Here is a 24103-nt window from a genome sequence, read left to right on the forward strand (position 1 = left end):
CTGAAAACAGTCACACCAGGAGAGAAAATAAATAATCCAGGAAAAAGAAACAATTGCCAGAAAGAGCACAGACGGTAATAACAGATAAGGATAAGAACTTAATATAACTGATACCAGTGAGTTTCAGCTGCCTTAGTAAGCATTACCAGCTATCTGTACTATTACAAGGAACCTGTGTAATGTCAAAGTTGCATCACTTTTCAGCAACTGAGTAACAGCCAGAACTGTCAGTATAGTTTTAGACATAACAACTATGAAGCAGGTGACCATTTTAAAGTAAGATATAATTCCTTCCTTGTCAATGTCACTTCCAAAGGGCCTTTTGATATTAATATTCCTAAGGCCAAACTAAATTAGAAAAGCAAAATGTTACACTGTACCACTGAAAAGAACCCAACATTATTTTATACATTAAAGTACTTTCATAACAAGAATTAGACAGACAGGTTTCTAAGATATAAATTTATAGTTGTTTTTCACTTTATTTCATCTGTCATATCTTCAAAACAAATAATATAAAGCTTGATCTTAATGTGAACATCAAAAGGGGAATACCATGTTCCTGTTCAGGATGAATTAGCTGTCAAGGTCTTCTATATTTCTTAATAAACATTTGTATTTCATTTCTGACTTTCCGATCAATTTTATTTTATCTAAATAATTAGATAAATCTTATCATTTGATTATATTCAGTTTTCTAAATGTTAATTTTTCATCTTAAAACAGCAGTAAAATAGAAAAGCATACAAAGATTACCGAGGGACGCGGTGGCTCAGTGGGTTAGGACGCTGAGCTTGTTGATCAGAAGGTCGGCAGTTTGGCGGGTCAAATCCCGAGTGCCGCGTAACAGAGTGAGCACCTGTTACTCGTCCCAGCTTCTGCCAACCTAGCAGTTCGAAAGCACGTAAAAATGCAAGTAGAAAAATAGGGACCACTACGGTGGGAAGGTAACAGCGTTCCGTGCGCCTTTGGCGTCTAGTCATGCCGGCCACATGACCACGGAGACGTCCTCGGACAAGCGCTGGCTCTTCAGCTTTGAAACGGAGATGAGCACCGGCCCCTAGAGTCGGAAACGACTAGCACGCATGTGCGGGGGAACCTTTACCTTTACCTTTACCTTTACAAAGATTACAGTGAGACAAAAATGGAATCAAGCAGTTTTTTACACAAACTTTATTTTAGATTGGAAGGTAACTTCCATTTAGATTGGAAGTTAACTAAATATTTGATTAAAATATACAATTAATTATACCATTATTGGTTCTGACAGGCATTTGTTATTATTTCAAATATGGATAAAATGTTATAAGAATTGAGTTTATTTACAGACTCAGATCAATAAAATTGTTATAGGAATTTTCAGCAATATAGTTATTTTAAATTATTGCAGAAAGCCAAGAAATATATTAAAAAGTAAGCTACAGGTAGTCCTAGCTTAGTGACTGTTCAAAGCTGTGGTGGGACCCCCAAAAGTTACTTACAACCCAATCCCAAAGTTACAGACCGGGAAGACCCTCATGGAAGTTTGTTCTTACAATCAACTGCAGGAAAGCTGTAGAGCTCCTCCATCTATCTCCCAACCCATCCCCTACAGGCCTTGGGCCTCCCACCATGCAGACCCCATACCCTGCTTCTGACTTACTTTTTGTAGACCTTGAAGCTCAGGTGGTTAGGTTAGTGAAGAAAGGCAGGCACCTTCATTACTGGGCTACATGACATGATCCTGGAAGTGGTGGAACACTGCAGAGATCATGCTAGCAAAATAAAGCAAGGTGTTCCATTGTTGGGACTGCACTATGATCCCTCCAAGCAGCTGTCATTTTCTGAGCAGAAACTTTCAGGATTACTTTGCACAATCACAAACTGCTTTGTTGCTGGGCCGCATGGTGCAATCCTGGAAGTACTTATATGGAAAATGAAAGCTGCTTGTGGGATTGTGGCTTGCAGCCCAGCAATGGAAAGGCTTCCTTTATTTCACTAATGTGAGCTCTGCAGCATTCCACAGCATTGAAATACTGTGGAATGTTACAGAGCTCACATGAGTGAAGTAAAGAAAGGAGCTCTGTTAATGGACTGCACAGCGCCCCCTGGAATTGGTCACCATTTTCCATATGCAATTCAAAGTGGCTGATTGGAAAACAGCTGCCGCTTCAGGGATCGTGCCATGTGGCCCAGAAATGGAGAGGCCTACTCTACATCCCAACCCTGATCTCTTGAGCTCTGAAGCTCTTCAAAAGGTAAGTGAAGAGGAGGAGGTCAGTCCTGATGAGTAAAAAGTAGGTCCAAGGCCTGGGGGACCCACTGACGAGGAAAGGCCTGGGGAAATCCTGTGGAGGGAAAAGCGCAAGAACTGTGGATATCCTGATGGGTGGGAAGCAGAACATTGGGTGTCTCATGGGGTGCAGAAAGCCTTGGGAGGGCCAGACTCTGGTCTGAGGCTCTGAGCTAAGCATTCCCCACCCAAGACACACATGCTCCACTTAACAACCAGCACTGTTGTTTAACGTCCTTATCAGGGAGAGCAGGGGTGGAAGGCTAAGCAAGGCCATCTTGCTTAATGACTATCACTACTGGTGATAGTGAGAGGGGAAGGAGAACAGCCCTGCCCCACATGCCTCTGGGGCGATGGTGCACATGCCCACAGAAAGGGCTCTGAGTGCCACCAGTGGCATGGGTGCCATAGGTTCTCCACCACTGGTATAGCCCGAATTAAGGTGAAGAAAGCCATTGTTTCCCAGTAAAATAATAATAATAATAATAATAATAATAATAATAATAATAATAATAATAATAATGATGATGATGATGATGATGATGATGATGATGATTACTACAAATACTTGGGTATCTTTCAAGCTGACAATATCAAGCACACTGAAGTCAAGAAAAAGATTAGAGGTGAATACATCAAGAGAGTGAAGAAGATCTTAAAGTCCAAATTCAATGGAAGAAATACCGTGAAGGCAATCAACACCTGGGCAATTCCAGTCATTAGATACACAGCTGGAATAGTGGACTGGACTCAAGCAGAACTAAAATCAATGGATAGGAAGACCAGAAAAATAATGACAATGAAGCATGTCCTCCATCCACACAGTGACATTGACAGACTCTATCTACCAAGGCAAATAGATGGCTGCAAGTACAACAGATGGCTGAAGAAGAAGAAATGGCTTTGGAAGAATATCTAAAGGACAATGATGAAGATGCACTAAAATTAGTATATCAGGAAGGCTTACTGACTACTGGAGAGACCAAACTGGCCTACAAGAAAGACCAAATGAAGAAGAGAATAGAGGCATGGGAAGACAAAGCACTACGTGGCCAGTACATTAAAAAAAACAGCTGGGAAAGCATATAATAAAAAGACCTGGCAATGGCTAAGAGCAGGAAAGTGGAAGAAAGAGATCGAGGGACTAATTCTGGCTGCACAAGACCAAGCCTTAAGGACAAATGCATACAAAGTCAAAATTGAGAAGACAGCAATGAGTGCCACCTATGAAAAGAAGCTGAAGAAATAGTGGACCACCTGGTAAGCTGCTGCAAGAAGATTGCACAGACTGAGTACAAGTAGCGGCATGACAAAGTAGCAACAATGATGCATTGGAAGATCTGCAAGAAATATCATTTGCCTGTAAGCAAGAACTGGTGGGATCATAAAATAGAGAAAGTCATAGAAAATGATAAAGTTAAACTGCTCTGGGACTTCAGAATTCAAACAGACAAGCACCTGCAACATAACACCCCAGACTTAACAACTGTCAATAAGAAAGACAAAAAAGTCTGGATAGTGGCCGTGGCAATGCCTGGAGACAGCAGAATAGAAAAGAAAGAACTGGAGAAGATAACAAAATACAAAGACCTACAAACAGAAATAGAAAGACTGTGGCAAAGGCAAGCAAGGGTATTACCAATAGTAATAGGTGCCTTGGGTTCAATCCCAAAACAACTGGAGCACCATTGGCATTGACCAATTCGCCATTAGTCAATTGCAAAAGGCGGCCTTACGAGGAAATGCTTCCATCCTGCGACGATATCTGTAATACCATTGAACATCCACATCTGCCTATCCCAGTCCTTGGTAAGGACTTGATAGGTAGACAAAAATGCCAAATCCAGTCTGAACATCTGGCTGACTGTGCGATGATCAATAACAACAACAACAACAAAATACCGCAACCTGGCCATTGAAACTATGCAATTATGGATGAAACGTGTAACAGTGATACCCACTGTCATCGGAACACTGGGAACTACATCCAAAAACTTTGCAAAATACATCAAGAAACTGCAGCTTCCTGCAATAACTCCAGCAAAGCTACAAAAAACTGTGCTACTCGGAACATCTTACATTTTAAGGAGATACCTGGTTGATACCTAGGATGCTGGCAGCAACACGTGTCAACCATTAGTGCCAGTCAATTTGAGTGTTCTGTTTGACTGAGTTTCATGTTTTATGAATAAAAGTTTAATAATAATAATAATAATAATAATAATAATAATAATGATGATGATGATGATGATGATATTCTGTTGAAGAGCCACACTAAATTTGCTCCAAATCCTTTTAACTATGGTAAACACATCAAGTGAATTCTAGAGTATCGCCCAGATCAACAAGATTCATATTGAATAATATGGTTCCTGGATGTTCAGAAAAAAATATGCCACAGGGCTCAGCTCCCTCTGCTAGGCAACTAGCACATAGAGTTGACAGGCAACTGGAGGACGAACAAAAAAATGAAAAATCTGGACAAAGAAAGAAAATTACTCAATTATGAAAGCTTATTATCAATCTGAACCAACAAAACGTGGATTTCAAATGTGCATGTTCAAGATTTGGAAGGAGAATCACCTGGATATGGAACTCAATAAACAAAGTTAAGAAGCTAGGAGCACAAGTAGTGTTCTCATCAATACTCCCAACGAAAGGCCAACACCCATTGAAGGGAAAAATTTTTTTAGAAATAAACCATTGGCTAAAGGCTTGGTGTCGCAAAGAAAACTTTGGTTTCCTGGATCATGGACTGCATTTCCTATGCGAAGGGCTCTTGGCAAGGGATGGGCTGCACCTCACGAAAATAGGCAAAAATGCACTCAGAAAAAGACTGGCCCAACTCATCAGGAGGGCTTTAAACTAAAATTGAGGGGGAAGGATGACCAATCTTTAGAATTTCTAGAACCCAAAACCAATCATAAATCCCAAGAAAACAAATAAACAATGAAGTAGGCAGCAATGAGAAAAAAAGAAAAACTTAAAAAACAATCAGGAGATGCAGAAAACATACCCATGGACAGGCATAAAAGTCTTAAATGCTACAAATGCTCAAAGGTTGAGGAACAAACAGGGTGAACTAGAAGCAACAGTACACGAGGGAGGGTATGACATAATTGGCATTACAGAAACCTGGTGGGACGAAACCCCTGAATGGAATGGACTGATGGATGGATACAAATTGTTCAAAAGAAACAGGTCTACAAAAAGAGGAGGGGGAGTTGCACTATATGTAAGAGAACACTACATATCTACAGAAAGCTTGTAAGCCGCCCTGAGTCTTCGGAGAAGGGCGGGATATAAATGGGGGGAAAAATGCACATGATCCAAGATAAAATATCTCCAGAATGTATATGGGTCAATATAAAAGAGGAAAAAAAGTGAGATTGCATAGATGTATATTACAGGCCACCCAACCAACCAAAAGAAATAGATGAACTGTTTGTCAACCAGTTAACAAATGTATGTAGGATGTAGTCTCCCATAGTAGTAATGGGAGACTTCAACTCTCCAGATATCAACTGGGAGACAAACTCTGCAGCAAGTGGGAGATCAAAGAGATTCCCAACCAACCTAGCCAACAACTTTGTCAACCAAAAGGAGGAGGGAACTAGACGTAAAGTTATACCGGACTTAATTCTTACTAATAGAGAAGAAGTGATAGAGGGAGTTGAAGTTATTATTTATTTATTATATTTATTATATTTGTATACCGCCCTTCTCCCGAAGGACTCAGTTGCCGGAATCTTGGGTGAAAGTGACCATGTCATAGTGGAATTTAATATAATGCAAACACTAGCAATAGAAAACAACCCAACCAGTGTCCTAAACTTCAAAAGAACTGACTTTAACAAACTCAGAGAGAACTTAGGAAAGATCCCATGGATGAAAATACTAAAGGGGAAAACAACCCAAGAAGCATGGGAAACTCTGAAAAATGCGATCATAAAAGCCCAGACCAGCACAATACCACTGAAAAAGAAAAACTAGAAATTCAAGAACAAACCAACATAGTTGCACAAATTTCTCTCTGACAAACGGAAAGACAAAAAGGACAAATACAAAAAAAGGAAAGACAGGGACATAGCTAAGGCCGATTATCAGAACATGCAAAGATGAAGTCAGGAAAGCAAAGGTTCAGAATGAACAAAGACTTGCAACAGAAATCATGGATAATAAAAAAAGCTTCTTCCAACATATTAACAACAAGAAAAAAGTCAAGGAAATTGTAGGCCCACTAAAGAGAGAAGATGCAAGGAAATAACAGGCATCAGGGAGAAAGCAAAGCTGCTTAACTCATACTTTGCATCAGTCTTCACACAAAAAGAGCCTTGGTGGAGCAGTGGGCTAATGCCTCCTTAAGTAACACCAGCTGCCTGCAATTAGTGCAGGTTCGCATCCCACCAGGCTCAAGGTTGACTCAGCCTTCCATCCTTCCGAGGTAGGTAAAATGAGGACCCAGATTGTTGGGGGCAATTAAGCTGACTTTGTAATAATGCCGCTTGGGGGTGTGTGTGAAAGCCCTAATAAGCAGGCATATACATAGAATGAAGGCTACTGCTAAGTTTGTAAGCCGCCCTGAGTCTTCGGAGAAGGGCGGGATATAAATGGAATTAAAATAAAAAAATAAAATAAAAAATAAATAAAAAGAAACTATAGCCCACCATACTAAAAAAACCACTGCAAAAGACAAGCTAGAAACAAAAATTAAAATAAGCAAAAAAATGGTCAGAGAACACCTATCCGACCTTGACGAATACAAGTCACCGGGACCCGACAGATTACGTCCCAGAGTTCTGAAGGAGCTGGCAGATCTCAGAACCATAGCACCACATCTTTCATAAATCCTGGAGCCACCAGGAAAGTACCCGAGGATTGGAAAAGGGCTGATGTGGTTCCCATCTTCAAGAAAGCAGGGAAAAAACATACCCAGTAAACTACAGACCAATCAGTCTAACATCAATAGCTGGAAAGATCCTAGAAAAGATAATCAAAAACCAGATCTGCAAACAACTAGAAACAAACAAAATCACAACTAGTAGCCACCACATGATCTGTTTGTTAAAAACAGATCATGCCAAGCCAATCTTATTTCATTCTTCGGTAAAGTGACTAAACTAGTAGACCACCAAAATGCTATGGATGTAGTATAATTAGATTTCAGTAAGGCATTTGATAAAGTAGACCACAACCTTGGTAAGCTAGAAAAAGATGGAATAGACAACATTAAGAGGTTGCTCAATCTGGCATCAATGAGCAACATTACCTAAATGAGCAACATTACCTAAATTTAGATATTACTGGAAAATGTGCTTTGTTTAAATTACCAAGTTTTTAATTTTCTTTACAAAATAGAACAGAAGAAAAGCATACAGCCTTAGTTTATGTATAACATACAATTACAATTATGTTTGAACTGGGGCATTTTCAGTAGAATTTAGATAACTATTCTTGAATTAAAAAATAAAATTTAAAAAGTTGGTCTGACTTTTTATACCTCTTAAATAAGTTTCAGCACAATTATCACATAAAGATTATTATTGGTCCCAGGGCAGCGCTTTATTTGAAATCATAACTTTGGAAATGATTCCACAGCTCAGCAACACATTTCTACTAACCTTTCTTTAAACATGTGCTTGTTTCTTTTGACTTTGAAACTACTGTTTCCTCGTTTTCCTGTGTTCAGCCATCTCTGCGAATCACTGTTTCCCTTTTCTTGGCACAAACATTTTACCTTCATTTGCTGGTATTTCAAACTTTAGCCTATTTATTCTGCAGTATTTATACAATTCTCTTGCTAAGACTGAAAGAGACAACAGTGTACTAATGGATAGTATTACTAAAAGTCATTTGTTAGCACTCGCAGATCCTAGGGAAGATGTGTGATAAGAAGAATGCTCTGGGTAATACAGAGCTCAGTCATAGACCTCCGGCTTAGCACAACTGCTGAGAAGGAACGGATCTTCCCATAATATATATATTTGTTCACCAGTCTTTGGCAAATATAATACTGTATATATTACAATAAATTAAAAAATTTCACAGAAGGGAAAGTTGTACAAGTAGCCCTGAGATAAAAAAGGCAACTGGGACCAGAATTTCTGTTGCTAAGTGATGCAGTTGTACAGCATAATGTCACATGATGGCATTGCTTAGCAATGACAATACTGGAAGTCCTGGTTGTTGTTGTAACTCCAGAACTGCATAGGTGTTAAGCAAAGACTTCATGTGACTACAAGATGGCAAGAGGAGTCCCATGCAAGCAGGCCAGCAGGTGGGTGCTACAGAGCACAGGATGGTAGGAGTTGTGGGCAGGAGCTACAAAGTACAGACAGATGGGCAAAAATGCAGTGGGAGTGGGAGTGATTTGTGACCTCCTGCCGGCTCCCCGATTGAATTTGCTTGTTGAAAGCTGGCAGGAAAGGTTGCGAATGGTGATCATATGGCTGTGGGATGCTGCAATGGCTGCAACTTCAACAACTGGTCATAAGTTCCGTTCATTCAGTACTATTGTAACTTTGAATGGTTGCTGAATGAGTGATTGTAACCCAAGGATTATCTGCAGAAATGACCTGACCATAAGTACATATTTTTAAGAGAAAATTGATACCTAGTGTGAAACATGAGGAAAGACAGAGATTGCAAAGTAACTCTAAATAACAGATCCATTTACAGGGTCTTGGACTATTTGGAATGTTGTTATAATTTCATATGAAGATATTTAAACACATTTTAAAGGCTAACTAGATAAAGATATATGTGGTGGATTAAACAGTAGTGCAACTTTATAAATTTACATAGGTCTCATGGCAAATTAAAATATTCTCTCTATATAGGTTAGCAGCTACTCTCCTATTTTATCCAAATGTAGCAGATACTATTTTTAAAGGTTACACCCACTACAGAACTATATAACTGTATCTATAAATAAAATTGCTAGAAGACAAACATTTGTGTTTGTAGATACCAGTGGGAACACTCAGACCTGACACTATACAAAGTCCAGAGAAAGCAGTACATAGAAGATTCTATTGTTAAGAAAAACATCCCTTACACCACAAAGTATTAGTCCTTTATTATCTAAATTCTATTAATCTGCATTGGAAAATACCTACCAAGTTCATTCAGCCAAAATATGATGGCATTTGTGAAGTTAGCCAACATATATACTGTACTTCTTACAATTTTAATACAAAATGAAGCTTATAGTAATTCCTATTCCTGCACTCCTTTATTGTCTCTTTAAAAATATACAAATTCACTTCTTTTAAGTATTTTGTTTTCCAATGACACATCAGTAATCATGCTTTGGAATAAATGATGAAACATGTCTTGAGATTTCTATTATTTCAGACTTACTAAACTGACTACAAATTTCATTACATTAATTTTGTAAACACATTTAAAATATCGAAATATGATTTTAGGTAAAAGAACAGGCTGGTAATAATGCTGCATTCAATTTAGTCAAGGAGCATGAGAACATGAAGAAATATGCCACCTAATGATTCAAAAGCATACTGCACTTTGTTTTTGTGTAAAACAAGTACCCAAGAGGATTACTTGACTCCACACTGAATGAACAGATAGCAATTATCTCCTTATGCGACTAGAAATCAATGACACTGGAGAGGGTTGTTTTTCTGATCTCCTCATAGTTCTTGCTCATTGAATTCAAAGTACTGAAATTAGACATGTGGAACTTTTAACCCTATTATTCACAAAATAGACAACAACAAAAAAGCCAAAAATCTCTCACTTCTGAAAGTAGTTATTACATAAAAGTAATCTGTAAACCAAAATCATGAAATGGCTTTTATAGAGGAAGTTATCAGGTGGGAAGTCTTATTACTTGCATCAAAGTAAAACAGGGGGTCCGAGACGATATTCCATGGAGTGCAAAAACTTGGGTTTTCAAAATTATAGCGTATATGCATAATTCATTGCTGTTATTTTGAACTTTTGTAAGGGGGGCAAGAATATATCAGAGGTGTTCTAGGGGTGCGGGCTATAGAAAAGGTTGGGAGCCCCTGAAGTAAAAGAACACCTCACAAATAACACATATTTGGTAAAAGTAACGAGTATAGAGATGTTGCAATTTTGCTACTGAAAAGGCAGTAACTAAGAATGCATGTAATTTTTTCCCACTTCCCTTTTGAAAAGTCATAACCTTATCTGTAAACTACTGCACATCTGTTTGTTATGACTTTGATGGCAACATGCTTGAATACAAGAATATTCTATTTTAAATTCAGATTACATCAGTCCAAATATTAGAGTAGTGGTCTGTCAGTGTTTAGGAAGGAAATCTTGCAGAACAGAATCACAAACTATTTCCTATAGACTACATAGGATTAATACTGACTGTTGACTGTTCTCTTAAGGCAAAAAGCTCACATATTTTGGGCAAATAATATGAACCAGACAATTATCCTGTGCCTAGAAAATTTGAAGTGAGTAGAAGATAAACATAAGGTGGATGAATGAAAACAGATCAGAATAAGATTTGTCTATATGTAGTCACAAGGATCTGAATGTGAGTTATGTTACCTAACTAGTTAACACAAAATATATATAAAACTAGAATTCAACAGACCACAGGCAATGAAAAAGGCTAAAATTTCATGTGCTGTACTTCGTTTTCCCACATGAAGTAATGTTGTTTTTCTGTGTTCCTAGCAAATTAATTGTTCTGGCAACTTTCTTTTCCAGAAACATCAACTATATTGTATACCCACTGGGAAGCACATGAGCGCATACCCTTGAGCATGCATGCCTTGGCAGTGGGCAACTCTTACTGAAAAACAACACATAGTAAGCAGTAGTACTACCTAACTCCCACAGGCACATGATTGGAATAGTTTCCATTCTCATTCTCTAAAGAAAAAACCACAAAGGATTTGAGATATGACGCAGCATATAAAATCTCATGGGAAAGAATTCTGAGAATCTTATTTGCTATTTGACAAAGTCATACATTGAAGACTACTTTTGAAAAAGACTAGTATTCCCACAGAGAAATAGTGCAATGGGAACATCAGCAATAGAAACAACAGAGGAACAGTTAGCTACTGAAAAGCAAAAACTCTCCAATCATCTTTGCTTTTTTGTTTCCCCCACAATTGTTTTTCTCACAATTGCTTCTTCTCTAAAGTACATGATTCAATTGAGATATAAAACTATGGGTTACTTTTTAATCTCCTTTATTACTGAATTCATTACATTTTTTAATGTTTTAAGACAACAATCAAAGCAAAATCAAGTGTATCAACAAATAGAAATATATAATTGTGTTTGCAGCCCCTGTAAGTGGTGACTGTTCAGTAAGTTTTGTATTCAGTTTTGTATTGGAATTATTTTAGAATAGCTAAATAAACCCTGCTTTAGAACTAAAAGCAACCATAATATGAAACTTATTTTTAGACTGTTATAACCAAAGGAAATAAATCACAAACTATATTATTTGTTTATTGAGATAGTTGTTACACATGCAAAGAACCTATACCAAAGAAGGAGGGCAAAATAATTGCAACAGCTATAAGCTATTCATTTATGTTCTTATTCCCAAAATAATAATTTATTAAAAAATATTGACTGGATTAGTAACAATCTGTACTTATTCAACCACTACATTGTATGTACTTTTCAGTCAGCACCTTATAGCATACAGTATCTAGAAAATAATTTTAAAAAATAAATGATTTCTATGTGATTAAAGACACTTACCCAGAAAAACAAATCCATCTGCTTCTTTGTCAGTCACCACTATCTTTTTGCTATCCTGGCCTTTTCTGAATAAATTGAACATCTCTTTGCAATGCAAATCTAAGAACAAAAAGTAAAGAGATGGAACATTTTTTGCTTAAGCAAAACAAATTCACATTTTCAGAATTATCAAAATAAATTTTGGAAAGCATTCCATGTGGAAGGGGTAAACTTAAGAGAGACAATGAAATAATTACCATTAATTTAAAAAAAACTACCTAGGTTTTGTATGTTGAAGCAGGAATGGTCAATTCCCAAGCATTAGCATTTTGCACAATAAAGCAGAATTCCAGCTCCCTAAATTTAACAATAAGAGCTGGAGGTACTCCTTTATGCAACTATTCTAACTTAAATTTGGATTGTTCTTAGAAGAACCAGACTACTGGATGGAAAAACAGTTGATAGTAAAATATTCAATAATTTAAAAAAGGGTTTTCTGAAAGATACTCAAATGCCAAACATCAGTAGCAGATTAACAATAATTTAAATTAAGTTTTATACTTTAAATATAGGTAGTCCTTGACTTATAACCATTCCTTTAGTGACCATTTGAAGTTACAATAACACTGAAAAAGTGACTTATGATCATTTTTCACACTTATAACTGTTACAGCATCCACATGATCATGTGATTAAAATTCAGATGCTTGGCAACTGGTTCATATTTATGTTGGCTGCAGTGTCCCAAGGTCATGCGATCACCTTTTGTGTCCTTCTGACAAGCAAAGTCAATGGGGAAGCCAAATTCACTAAACAACTCTGTTACTATTTGTTTGTTTGTTCTTTCATTCAATCTCTATAGCTGCCCAACTCACCAAGTGGCCTTTTGGGGGCGGGGGCAGCAATTTCAAAAACATTAAAATAAACATCCACACAATAAACAAATACAAACAGCAGCCATTATAATCAATCAACCAATAATAAAGCTAAGTAACAGGGCTTTAACCCATCCTGAGCCGCAGACGGATATCTAACCACATTTTTAAAGCTTTGCGTAAAGCCCACAGGATTGGGGCCATTCTAATCTCTGAGGGGAGAATATTCTATAAGGCAGAAAAAGCCATTCTTCTAGTTCCCAGCAGTTAACACTCTTTGGCTGAAGCATGCCCTGTTGGATTGGATTTACCAGGTAGAAACTCTTGCAAAAAAGACGGTCCTTCAGGCAACCTGGTACTGAGCCATGTAGGACTTTAAAGGTGAAACCAGCACCTTGAATTGCATTCAGAAACATTCTGGCAGCCAGTGCAGTTCATGGAGTACTGTAGTTACATGTGGTGTGTAAATGCCACCATTTATTATCCATGCAGTATTTATTTATTTTATTTTATTATATTTGTATACCGCCCTTCTCCCGAAGGACTCAGGGCAGTGAACAGGGCAATACATGTTAATACATGTATGTTACATCATTTGAAGTTTCCAAATGGTCTTCAAGGGCAGCTGTATGGTAACCGACTACAAAAAAGTTCTTATTTATCTGTCCTTTAACACACATACTTTCTTAGTAATTTAGTAATTCATTTTATTCACAAAGTTTTATAAATAAGTGAATTATTTTGCCATTTTTATTGCTGCTTCATTTCTGAAACTACATGGGACTAGCAGATGGGAAGAGGCTACTTGGAAGTGATATTGTTAATCTTGGTTGTTTCCACATTCCAGACACACCTAACAAAACTAACTTGAGAGTGAAGCATTTCTGAAGGGCTGCCAAGAAGCCTGCTAAATCCACCACAAATTTCAGCAAGCAATCTTACTGATAGACTGGTAACTCCAATCAATATTGTCACAAAAAAGTGATTTCTCCATGATAGTGATGGAAAAATTCCATGTAACCAAAATGACCACACTTCTTCTCTGAGATGAACACTGGATCTAAAGATGGCAGTCAAGTTGGACCAGTCATGATCTAGTTCAAACCCATGCTTGCATGACAGCCATGAACTGCTAAACCACAGTTCCCCAACCTTTCTGGCTTTGCAGACTGGCCAGGATAGGGGATGGTTCTATGTGAGTGGTGGATATGCACGCAGCTCCATTTGCGTGAGCAGCTGGCATGCATGTCTGCCATTCACACAAATGGAGTATATGCATGCCTTCTCACCTGCTGCTCATGCAAGTGGGGATGTGCACATGCGTGCATGCTTGCCTACCACTTTTGCAGCCTGGTTCCAAATGGCTCAAGGCCCAGTAGTGGGACATGGCCTAGGTATTGGCGACCCCTGTCCTAAACTACTTCTAATTTCAGAAAGAGGAGATTGAAAATACTCTGTAGCAGTTCAGACTAGTCCCCAATCATATCTGCAGTATGATCAAGTTTTTTTAGTGAGCCACCATGCAGCTAGAAGAATGGTACAATAGTAAGGATTCCCATGCTGTCTCTTTAACCCAATTATTATAAGCAAGGTCTCCCATTTGGTCACCTACAAAACAGGCCTTTTCACAATACTAGTGTCTCCCAGTAAACAATTGCCATCTAATTTCCCCTATCTTAAAGATAGTTGTTACATTTCCCATAACACTCAAGAGCTAATCATATATTCCTCCTTATCCAAAACAAGTCACAAGTGCTTATAGCCTAGCTCCTTCCAAAAGAAATAATATAATGCATTTTAAAAAACATTTTGTACAATAGCTGTGACAGAAAAGCACTTTCCAGGAACAGAAAGAATGGTGTGCTTATATTTGGGGCTACCTAGGCACAAAATTAAACCAAATTTTGTAGGATTGGATGAATTTATAGGAGTTGCCAAGGTGTTCTAGCACCACTGTAAGCTGCAAATGAGACACAGCTTGTAGCTATAGCAACAAGCTTAACCGTTGCCAACACAACGGTTGTCATAAATAGCTGTATACTCTAAATAAGACTGAAGGAACTAATTTGATGTACGGGTTAAGGCACAAACTGGAAAGGATTCTCACTCCTAGTAAGAGGCAGTAGCAAAACTGAAAATATTGTTAAGAAAACTGCATACACTCACACACACACACACACACACACACACACAAACGAATACGTCTGAAGAGATTTCTAAATCAAGCTTGTGCATGACGGATATTCTCGCTAATCATGCAGATAAAATGTCAGAATTGCTTCATGAATTCCGAAACAGCTCATGAGCACATCTGAACCCTTCGCCCGTCAAAATACTTTAAACGTCAAAATCACCAAATTAACCAACAAATTAACGTATCATTCCCTATATAATAATTGAGAATATCACGCAATTAGTGTCCGGCGAGTTTCATTTTTCCAGCTTCCCCTCTCAGCACAGCGGAATCCAACTATAATATCAATCCTATTCTGCTCCATCAAACACCCACCTCTTCCAGACACCTTCCCACAACAATCTTCACTTCCGGTTCACTAAGGACGCAACCTGGAATAAGCCTGCATTGCACGTTGACACGTTGCGCCTGCGCATTACTCTTTTGCCAACATTCCTTGTCGCCTGCAAATCACGTGTAGCGGGGGGGGGTTTGTAGCTCTGGAACTGTATTGGAGGGGGGAAGGAAGTTTCGAGCTTCCACGTGTCTTTAATTGCTGTGGTGATACGCTCGCGCTCTAGCACGAGAGCGGAAGTCAAGTTTCCCGCCAAGGCAAAAAGCTGAGTCGTTATCCAGGATTTCGTTCTGAAATGGCCGATATATTAGAGGGTCCCCGCGTTCGTGTCAACGCAAGTCAACTGTCGCAATACGTTGGAAAGCTTGTCTGTTTCGTGGGACGCCTTGAAAAGGTATTAGTTAGGAAATAGTTGTCTTTGATATTAGCGCCATTAAGTTAGACCTTTGTTGATCTGGGAAATGGCAGGTAGATGCCAGCACTTTATTTCAAGAGCAACCTTGGCTCGTTTATGACTCGTGGACTTCAACTCCCAGAATTCCTGAGCCAGAAAGCATGCCATCCGAATTATAGGTCATGCCCCTCTAGGTATAATAATCTTTTATGTCTTAAGAGTTATCCATTCTTTTAACCAAGTTAATACAGATGCTTGATAATTTAAGGTCCAATCTGGCAGCCCAAATCCTCAATTTTCTTTCGCTTCTTGTAGCATTTTCAATCTAATTCTAGCTTTTTTTCCTTGCCATATGAATTTCAAAATCAATGTATTTAATTCATCAAAAAAGATTTTCCCCAGTTTTATAGGTATTGTTTGAAATAAAAAGAGTAGTTTTAGTAAAATATTCATCTTCACTGTTGCTATTCTCCCTAACATTGAAACTTGTAGATTTTTCCAAGTCTAATTTTATGTGTTTTAGTAATTTTTCGTAGTTATCTTCTTTTATTGTTGCACATCTTGCTGTTAAATATATCCCCAAGTATTTTACTTTCTTAACTATTTGAAGGTCTGTTTTTTTCTGTTTGTTTATCTGTAAGGTTTTTAGTTATCACTTTGGTCTTTTCTCTATTAATTTTCAGTCCTGCCACTTCTCCAAATTCTTCTATCTTTTTCATAAGCTTGAGGCTAATACAACGGAATGCTTGTAATTTATATTTTTCATCTTTTATCTCCAACCCTTTAATTTCTGAGGCTTGTCTAATATTTTTATTCAGTACTTTCAGTATTAATATAAATAATGGGATAATGGACATCCTTGTCTTGTGCCTTTTTTGATAATAAAGTTTTCTGCATTTTTTCTTAGAGAACTGATATGAAGTATCACTCATCTTTCTAGGGTTAGATGTTCCCATAACACAACAGCTCCCAACCTATTCTATAACCCGCACCTGCAGAACGCTTCTGATATATTCTTGCACCCCTTACAAAAGTTCAAAATAACGAATTATGCACATACACTATAATTTTGAAACTTCTAAACCCCCCCCCCCTGGAATATCATCTCACAACTTTGGTTGGGAACCCCTGCCATAACACAACTAAATGCAGCTAGTTTAAACTGTTTAATCTGGATCTGTTTAGATTACAGGAGTTAATTGACTGGATCATTTGTCTTATTCTTGGTATTCGTACATCACATTAAACTCACCCTGCTCTAGTTGAGCAAGTATACAGTAACAGAATCTCAGGCTTTTTTTAAAAAAATCCCATTTATATCCCGCCCTTCTCCGAAGACTCAGAGCGGCTTACAGACTAAGCACAAATCAATGTGCTTAGCAATAGCCTTCATTCTATGTATATGCCTGCTTATTAGGGCTTTCGCCCCCCCCCTAAGCGGCATTATTACAAAGTCAGCTTATTGCCCCCAACAATCTGGGTCCTCATTTTACCTACCTCGGAAGGATGGAAGGCTGAGTCAACCGTGAGCCTGGTGGGATGCGAACCTGCACTAATTGCAGGCAGCTGGTGTTACTTAAGGAGGCATTAGCCCACTGCTCCACCCAGGCTCTGTTAATCAGATGAACTGTAATAGGCTAGGTAAGAAATATAGTAGTATTTTTTTTAAAGCTGGAAGTTATTTCTAAAATGCTGTTGAGTACATTTTTATTGCTAAAACATATGAACTTCCAGTAATTCTGTGATAATTTTTATAATGGTAGAATGAGCAAAATTTACTTGAGCAGAGTCTTTCAATTACTACAAATACGGTAGATCATAATTCAGTATCAACCTTGAAATCAAAGGAAGGCCAGTACCATTTCTTTTGATTAATAGATTTATTAAGAAGCACAAGCCTTTTCATTCATTAGATGCACTCTGTGCATGTGGTGAAGTGAACTGCAGTTTAAGAAAGTTTGTCTTTTGACAAAATTTGTTAGTTGGAAAGGTACCAACTTTTCCTCTTGGGATTGATGGATAATCAGTTAGAAAAAAGGCATGAAACATGAATATGTTTACATGATAGCTGTAGAAAGATTGTTGTACACACAAAGATGGAAAGATTTGGCATTACCATAGAGGAATGGTTGGTGAAGATGACTGAGCTCCCTGAAATAACCCAATGTGTGTGTGTGTTTGTGTGTGTGTGTGTGTGTGTGTGTGCATTCACATAAACACACACACACACATTAATGTTATTGCAAGTGTTAAAACAGAACATATAATACAAATAAAAAGAACACACACGCACAAAATGGCCAAACAAAATTTAAAAGTTAGAGAAAAGGCAATGCTATGTTTATTGGGGCTTAGAAATCCCTTATGGACTTTTTGTATAAAAAAGAAAAGTAACTTACGGTTTTGTAACATGAGTGGCAAAACTTGAAGGTGGAGTCAAAAGAAGAATTAGCCTAGAATCTCTGCATAGCCTCAAAAGTCCAACCCCTCTTGAATTCTGTTGATCTTTATTTAGCATCAAAATAATATTACACTTATTTAAGTAGATTCCTGTTCACAGACACGAGTAGTAATAAATCAGTTTAATTAGAATTTCATGTGTGATCCTAATATTTTGCCCCTGGCAGGTTTCAATATCATTATGATGTAGCTTTAGAGAGGTTATATTATAATTATATTTATAACTGTTATAAAAAAAGATTGGAAACTATTTTTAGCACCTCTGTTTCTTTCTCTTATTTTTCCCCTTTGTCTCCTTTTCCTTTTTTTAGTTTGTCTTATTCTTACGTTTAATCATTTTCAGTAAAATTATACATACAGATAGTCCTCAACTTTATGACCAGTTGCATACTGTTCAAAGTTCCCATAAGGAGTCAGCCCCACCCAGCAATCATGTGACCACACTTCAGATATTTGGTAACAGGTCTGCATTTATGGCTGTTTGCAGTGTCCCATGCAGTGTCCTCTGACTGCATTTTACAACAGTTTTGCTGAAAACCGGCGTTTACTTCCAGTTTGGGGCAAAACTGCACCTATAGTGAAGGATTACATTAGTTTGCTTAACAACTGCAATGATTCAGTTAGTAACTGCCACCAAAAAAAATCCATGACTGGATTTTACAACCATCATAAGTTACAGCTAAATTGATTTGGCTCTATTATCATAACTCAAGGACTACTTGCATATAAAAAGGAAAGGTGCTATTAGACTTCTGATTCTGACACAGCGTTAACCTTTTTCCTTGTGTGGATCTTATCTTGTATTAAAATATTACTATTAATTATTGTTTGGTAGATCCATCCATCTGGGAAATTCTTCTTTCTATCGGATGGAGAAGGAAAAAATGCAGCAATTGAGCTAAATACACCTGTAAGTATGAATATGCATTAAAGGGCCTTGTAATTTATTACAAGTTGTCATTTTTATTGGCTTGGAAGTTTTCATTTCAATGACAATATCACGTTGTTATGCACCAATATCAGGTTATGAAAAGGTTATCCTGAAACTCTTATCATTCTAATGTTGCTGTAGTATCAACAAGGATCTTCTTAAAACATGTATTGATGTCTGTTAGTGTCCCATTCTCCTAGCACTATCATTTCTCCTGATATGATTTTGTTGGGATGATATATGCCTCTTTCTTGTCATCCATACTAACTGATATAGGACTCAATTACATTTTATTCTAACAGAAGCAAAGCACAGTTTCAGGTGTTGTAATTTAAATTTTTTTTTAATTCCATTTATATCCCGCCCTTCTCCGAAGACTCAGGGCAGCTTACAAGCTTAGCAGTAGCCTTCATTCTACGTATATGCCTGCTTGTTAGGGCTTTCACACACACACACCCCCAAGCGGCATTATTACAAAGTCAGCTTAATTGCCCCCAACAATCTGGGTCCTCACTTTACCTACCTCGGAAGGATGGAAGGCTGAGTCAACCTTGAGCCTGGTGGGACGCGAACCTGCACTAATTGCAGGCAGCTGGTGTTACTTAAGGAGGCATTAGCCCACTGCTCCACCAAGGCTAAATGGCTAAATGACAATAAGAGAGGAGAAACAAGCATTGACTAAGCCAAATGCTCTTAAAAAATTAATTTTAAGTTACAATGTGAGGAAATAGAAATTATTTCTATGAGCAGAAAATACTGAGTGAGATCCTTTCTATTCTACTATGGCCTCTTAACATCTTTAATACAACCTAAACCTTTTTGTTAAAACATTGCTTAATGGTTACTAGAAAGTTTTATTGATGAATTTTAACCATGAAAATAGGGTAAAGATTTCATTTTAGTTTTCCCCAAATTTCATTGAAATGATTGGCATAACTGGAGGGCATAAATAGAGGGCATAACTCGGTCAGAGGAACCCCTCCCTCCGAGCCCAACCAAGTCTCCGTAATGCACACCCTGTTTTTTAATCACCCTGTAAACCGCCCTGAGTCCTTCGGGAAAGGGCGGTATATAAATGTGATTAAATAAATAAATAAATAAATAAATTAAAATTCCTGATTTTTGGAGATGCTAACTCTCATCTACTTTGCTAGCTTGAAGAAGAGATCTCTGGTGTTATTGAAGTAGTAGGAAGAGTTACAAATCAATTGAATATCATGTGTTCATCATATATGCAATTCAAAGAAGATAAAAACATGTTTGGTAAGCAAATTATTTTTGTATTTCGTTGTGGCTTTTTCTTAGTCTTTAATAAGCTTCTAATTCCTTAAAGTCTCTTGCTAATTCTTCTGTAATATATACAATTTCATTACATCAGAATTTAAATCCACATGGAGCCTCTGTTTCAGCATAATAGTTTTTGTTTCCATGCCTAAGCATGCGAATACAGAAATATTCACGATAACTTTGCAGAAGCAAACCAGTTCTCAAAATTTCTTAATTTGAAAAAAAAATAAAACCATATATCCAGCTGAGCAGGATCCTACTGATGCTTAGCCTAGATTTTTCAGTTACAGTTTTTCGTCTATATAGAAATTTATTATGGATATATTTATATACCCTTCTGCCTTGAAAGAAGCAGTGGTGAGGCCCCTCCTCAAGAAGCCCACCCTGGACTCGGCAATTTTGAATAACTATCGTCCTGTCTCCAACCTTCGCTTTTTGGCGAAGGTTGTTGAGAGTGTGGTAGCGCATCAGCTTCCTCTGTTCCTGGAGGAAACTGATTATCTCGACCCGTACCAATCGGGTTTCAGACCTGGGCATAGCACAGAGACGGCATTGGTCGCACTGGTGAATGATCTCTGGCGGGCTCGGGACAGGGGTTGTTCCTCTGTCCTAGTCCTATTAGACCTTTCAGCGGCTTTTGATACCATCGACCATGGTATCCTACCGCGGCGTCTCAGGGGACTGGGAGTTGGAGGCACCGTTTTACGGTGGTTCTCCTACCTCCTGGGCCGCTCGCAGTCGGTGTTGACAGGAGGGCAGAGGTCCGCCCCGAGATCTCTCATTTGTGGAGTCCCTCGGGTCGGTTCTCTCTCCCCTCCTGTTCAACATCTACATGAAGCCGCTGGGTGAGCTCATTCGTGGTTTCGGTGTGGGGTATCACCAGTACGCTGATGATACCCAACTTTTTCTTTCCACCCCGACCCAACCCAGTGATGCCCTCACTGTGATGTCCCGTTGCCTGGAGGCGGTCCGGGTTTGGATGGGGAGAAACAGGCTTCGTCTCAATCCTGACAAGACTGAGTGGCTGTTCATACCGGCATCTCGGGCTGACCAGCCTTCTCCATCATTAACAATAGGGGATGAGGTATTACCCCCGGTTGATAGGGCTCGCAACTTGGGAGTCCTCCTGGATTCACAGCTCAGTTTGGAAGATCATATAGGAGCTGTGACCAGGGGGGCTTTTGCCCAGATTCGCCTGGTGCGCCAGTTGCGTCCCTATCTGGACCGAGATGCTCTACGTACAGTCACTCATGCGCTCGTGACCTCCCGGTTAGACTACTGCAATGCCCTCTACATGGGGCTGTTCTTGAGGACCACCCGAAGGCTTCAACTGGTGCAGAATTCAGCCGCGCGAGTTTTGATGGGAGCTTCCCGATACTCCCGTGTAACACCTCTTCTCCGTGAGCTGCATTGGCTTCCGGTTGCCCTCTGGGTGAGATTCAAGGTGCTGGTAATGACCTATAAAGCCCTAAATGGCTTGGGTCCGGACTATCTAAGGGAACACCTGCTGCCGGCATCATCTTCCCCTCGTCCTGTGCGCCCCCACAGGGAGGGCCTTCTCAGGGTACCGCCGGTTAATGAATGCCGGCGGGTTATTCCCAGGGGAAGGGCGTTCTCTGTGGGTGCGCCTGCCCTATGGAACCAACTACCCACAGAACTTAGGACTGCGCCCGACCTTCACTCATTTCGCCGGGACCTGAAAACTTGGCTCTTCGATCTGTTTGGTCCAGACTGTGGAGTTGTTAATTTAACTGGGTTTTAGATTTACTCTTGGGGCTTAAATTTAATTTAATTGTTTTAATTGTTTTTAATTTTTTGTATTCATGGTTTTAACTGCCCTGTAAACCGCCCTGAGTCGTACGGGAATAGGGCGGTATACAAATCCAATAAAATAAAATAAATAAATAAATAAATAAAATATATGTGAAAACTCTTGGATATCCAGTTTAATTTATCCATGGATTCAATCATATTAAAAGCAATTCCTTGAAATATTTTGCATCTGGATTAAGGTTGTAATTCGCTTTTCTTTTAAAGTAGATGAAAAATATGATTAATATTGCATCATTAGAACACCTGTATTTTCCTATAGAACAATACATTCTATTTTCATTTTCTGTCCAATTTCTTTCAGATCTTTCAATGTACAGTGAGGCTGTAAAAGTTATCCATGAGTTTCCTGAGTACTACCCTTTCAGTACTGATGTATGACTGATGTTTATCTTGGTATTTGAGATCCTTTTATAATGTTTATTGAACAAAAGTATGAAGAACATCAGTGAGGAACAACTTTCCTACAAATCTAATTTTCTAATATTTTTTTTATCTACTATATGTTGCAAATGTTTGGATTTCATATTTGTTTTCCTATCAGTGGACTTCAGTGGACAGTAACCTATCTTTGATGTAAACATTTTGAGATAAATCTATGTGTGTGAAAAATACTCAAGTTAAAAGAAGTTTTATTGAGCTGATCACACTTTTACTACAATAAAGGTTCAGCCTGCCTTGAGTATGCCAGGCTTGGAAAGAATGACAAAATTCCTTATCTTCTACATATGAATAACTGTCCAAAAAGAATAACGCAATTATGGAAATGTATACATGATGTTTATCAAAGCCTGAAATACTTCAACTATTTTTGATATGTTAATGAGGAATGATACCTGATTTGATTTACTCTATGTCTAGCCAACAATTAAGCTTTTGTGTAATCTGTTACAATCTGTTTTGAGATAGTGTCATTTTCATCATTAATAAACTTTAAACATTTGTTCTTCAAGCAAATATTATTTGCTTGAATTCATTCTAAATTTATTTCACTTGAGGGTGGGTAAAATCCTGCTGTATAGAAGTACAACAGTTGAATTAAAAGCTAAAGGAGAAAAAAGTTTCACTTAAAGATGTAATTAACAATTATAAATAAAATAATTCAAATTTAAAAAAATCGGTTAGACCCTTAAAATGTCTAACCAAATGAGAAAGAGTGTATGAGTTTCAAATTATCTTGTATTGTTTCTCAGTATGATTGTATATATGTTTTATAGAATAGCAGAATAAGGCAGTAACATAAAACCAACTTTTTACTTTTATATAATAATATGTACTAGCTATTTCTATAACAACAAACCTATCTAATCTGCAAAACCCAAAATCAAAGTTTCATTTTTTCCATCTCAAACGCAAAGTCCAAATGCAGTTTCTAAGTAGAAACAAAATTGTGTTTTTTTCTCTGACTAAAGCAGTCAATTTTGCCATCTCTACTAATTCCATCAAATTTTGCAACCATTGGTTCAGTGTGGGAATAAAAGTATCCTTCAATTTTTGTGCATAAAATATTCTTACTGCTGTCAACATATATAACATTAAAGTTCCATTTTTTTTCCAAATTCTTTATCCATAAAGAAGTAAAGGGTAAAGGAGTCCCTGCAGATTTACTCCAATAGTCTTTACCAAATCTAAGGACGTCGCTCATCTCCATTTCAAGGCCAAGTAGCCAGCACTCCCACAAGATGTTTTCGCAGTCATGTGGCCAATACAATTTAATGCAGTGCTATTACCTTTCCACTGAAGTATCTATTAATCTCATATTTGCATGCTTTCAAATTGCTTTGTTTGCAGGAGTTGGACAAGGATGGGACATGTTCT

The 24103-nt window shown here is 38.0% G+C and overlaps 2 protein-coding genes across 3 annotated transcripts in view; one reads left to right on the plus strand and one right to left on the minus strand.

Moving 5' to 3' along the window:
• The window catches only part of UMAD1 (UBAP1-MVB12-associated (UMA) domain containing 1), a 53355-nt gene extending 37907 nt beyond the window's left edge, over positions 1–15448 (minus strand). The window contains exons 1-2 of one of the 2 annotated variants that reach the window (XM_081345207.1): positions 15365–15448; positions 12002–12100 (exon numbers count right to left, since the gene is read on the minus strand). In XM_081345207.1, coding sequence (XP_081201333.1) covers positions 12002–12083 — 82 coding nt within the window. In that variant the 5' untranslated portion in view covers positions 12084–12100; positions 15365–15448. Of the gene's footprint in view, positions 1–12001; positions 12101–15039; positions 15290–15364 lie in introns of those variants that run through there. The other variant, XM_081345208.1, reaches the window with a different exon arrangement.
• A 131-nt stretch (positions 15449–15579) lies between these two features.
• RPA3 (replication protein A3) lies at positions 15580–23824 on the plus strand. The gene is made up of 4 exons (XM_081345209.1): positions 15580–15777; positions 19073–19147; positions 20323–20431; positions 22590–23824. The coding sequence occupies exons 1-4, from the start codon at positions 15679–15681 to the stop codon at positions 22664–22666; spliced, it is 360 nt and encodes a 119-aa protein (XP_081201335.1). The 5' UTR covers positions 15580–15678; the 3' UTR covers positions 22667–23824.
• Positions 23825–24103: the final 279 nt, after the last annotated feature.

This window comes from Vipera berus (assembly GCF_964194415.1).
Source record: "Vipera berus genome assembly, chromosome: Z".
Classification (NCBI taxonomy): domain Eukaryota; kingdom Metazoa; phylum Chordata; class Lepidosauria; order Squamata; family Viperidae; genus Vipera; species Vipera berus.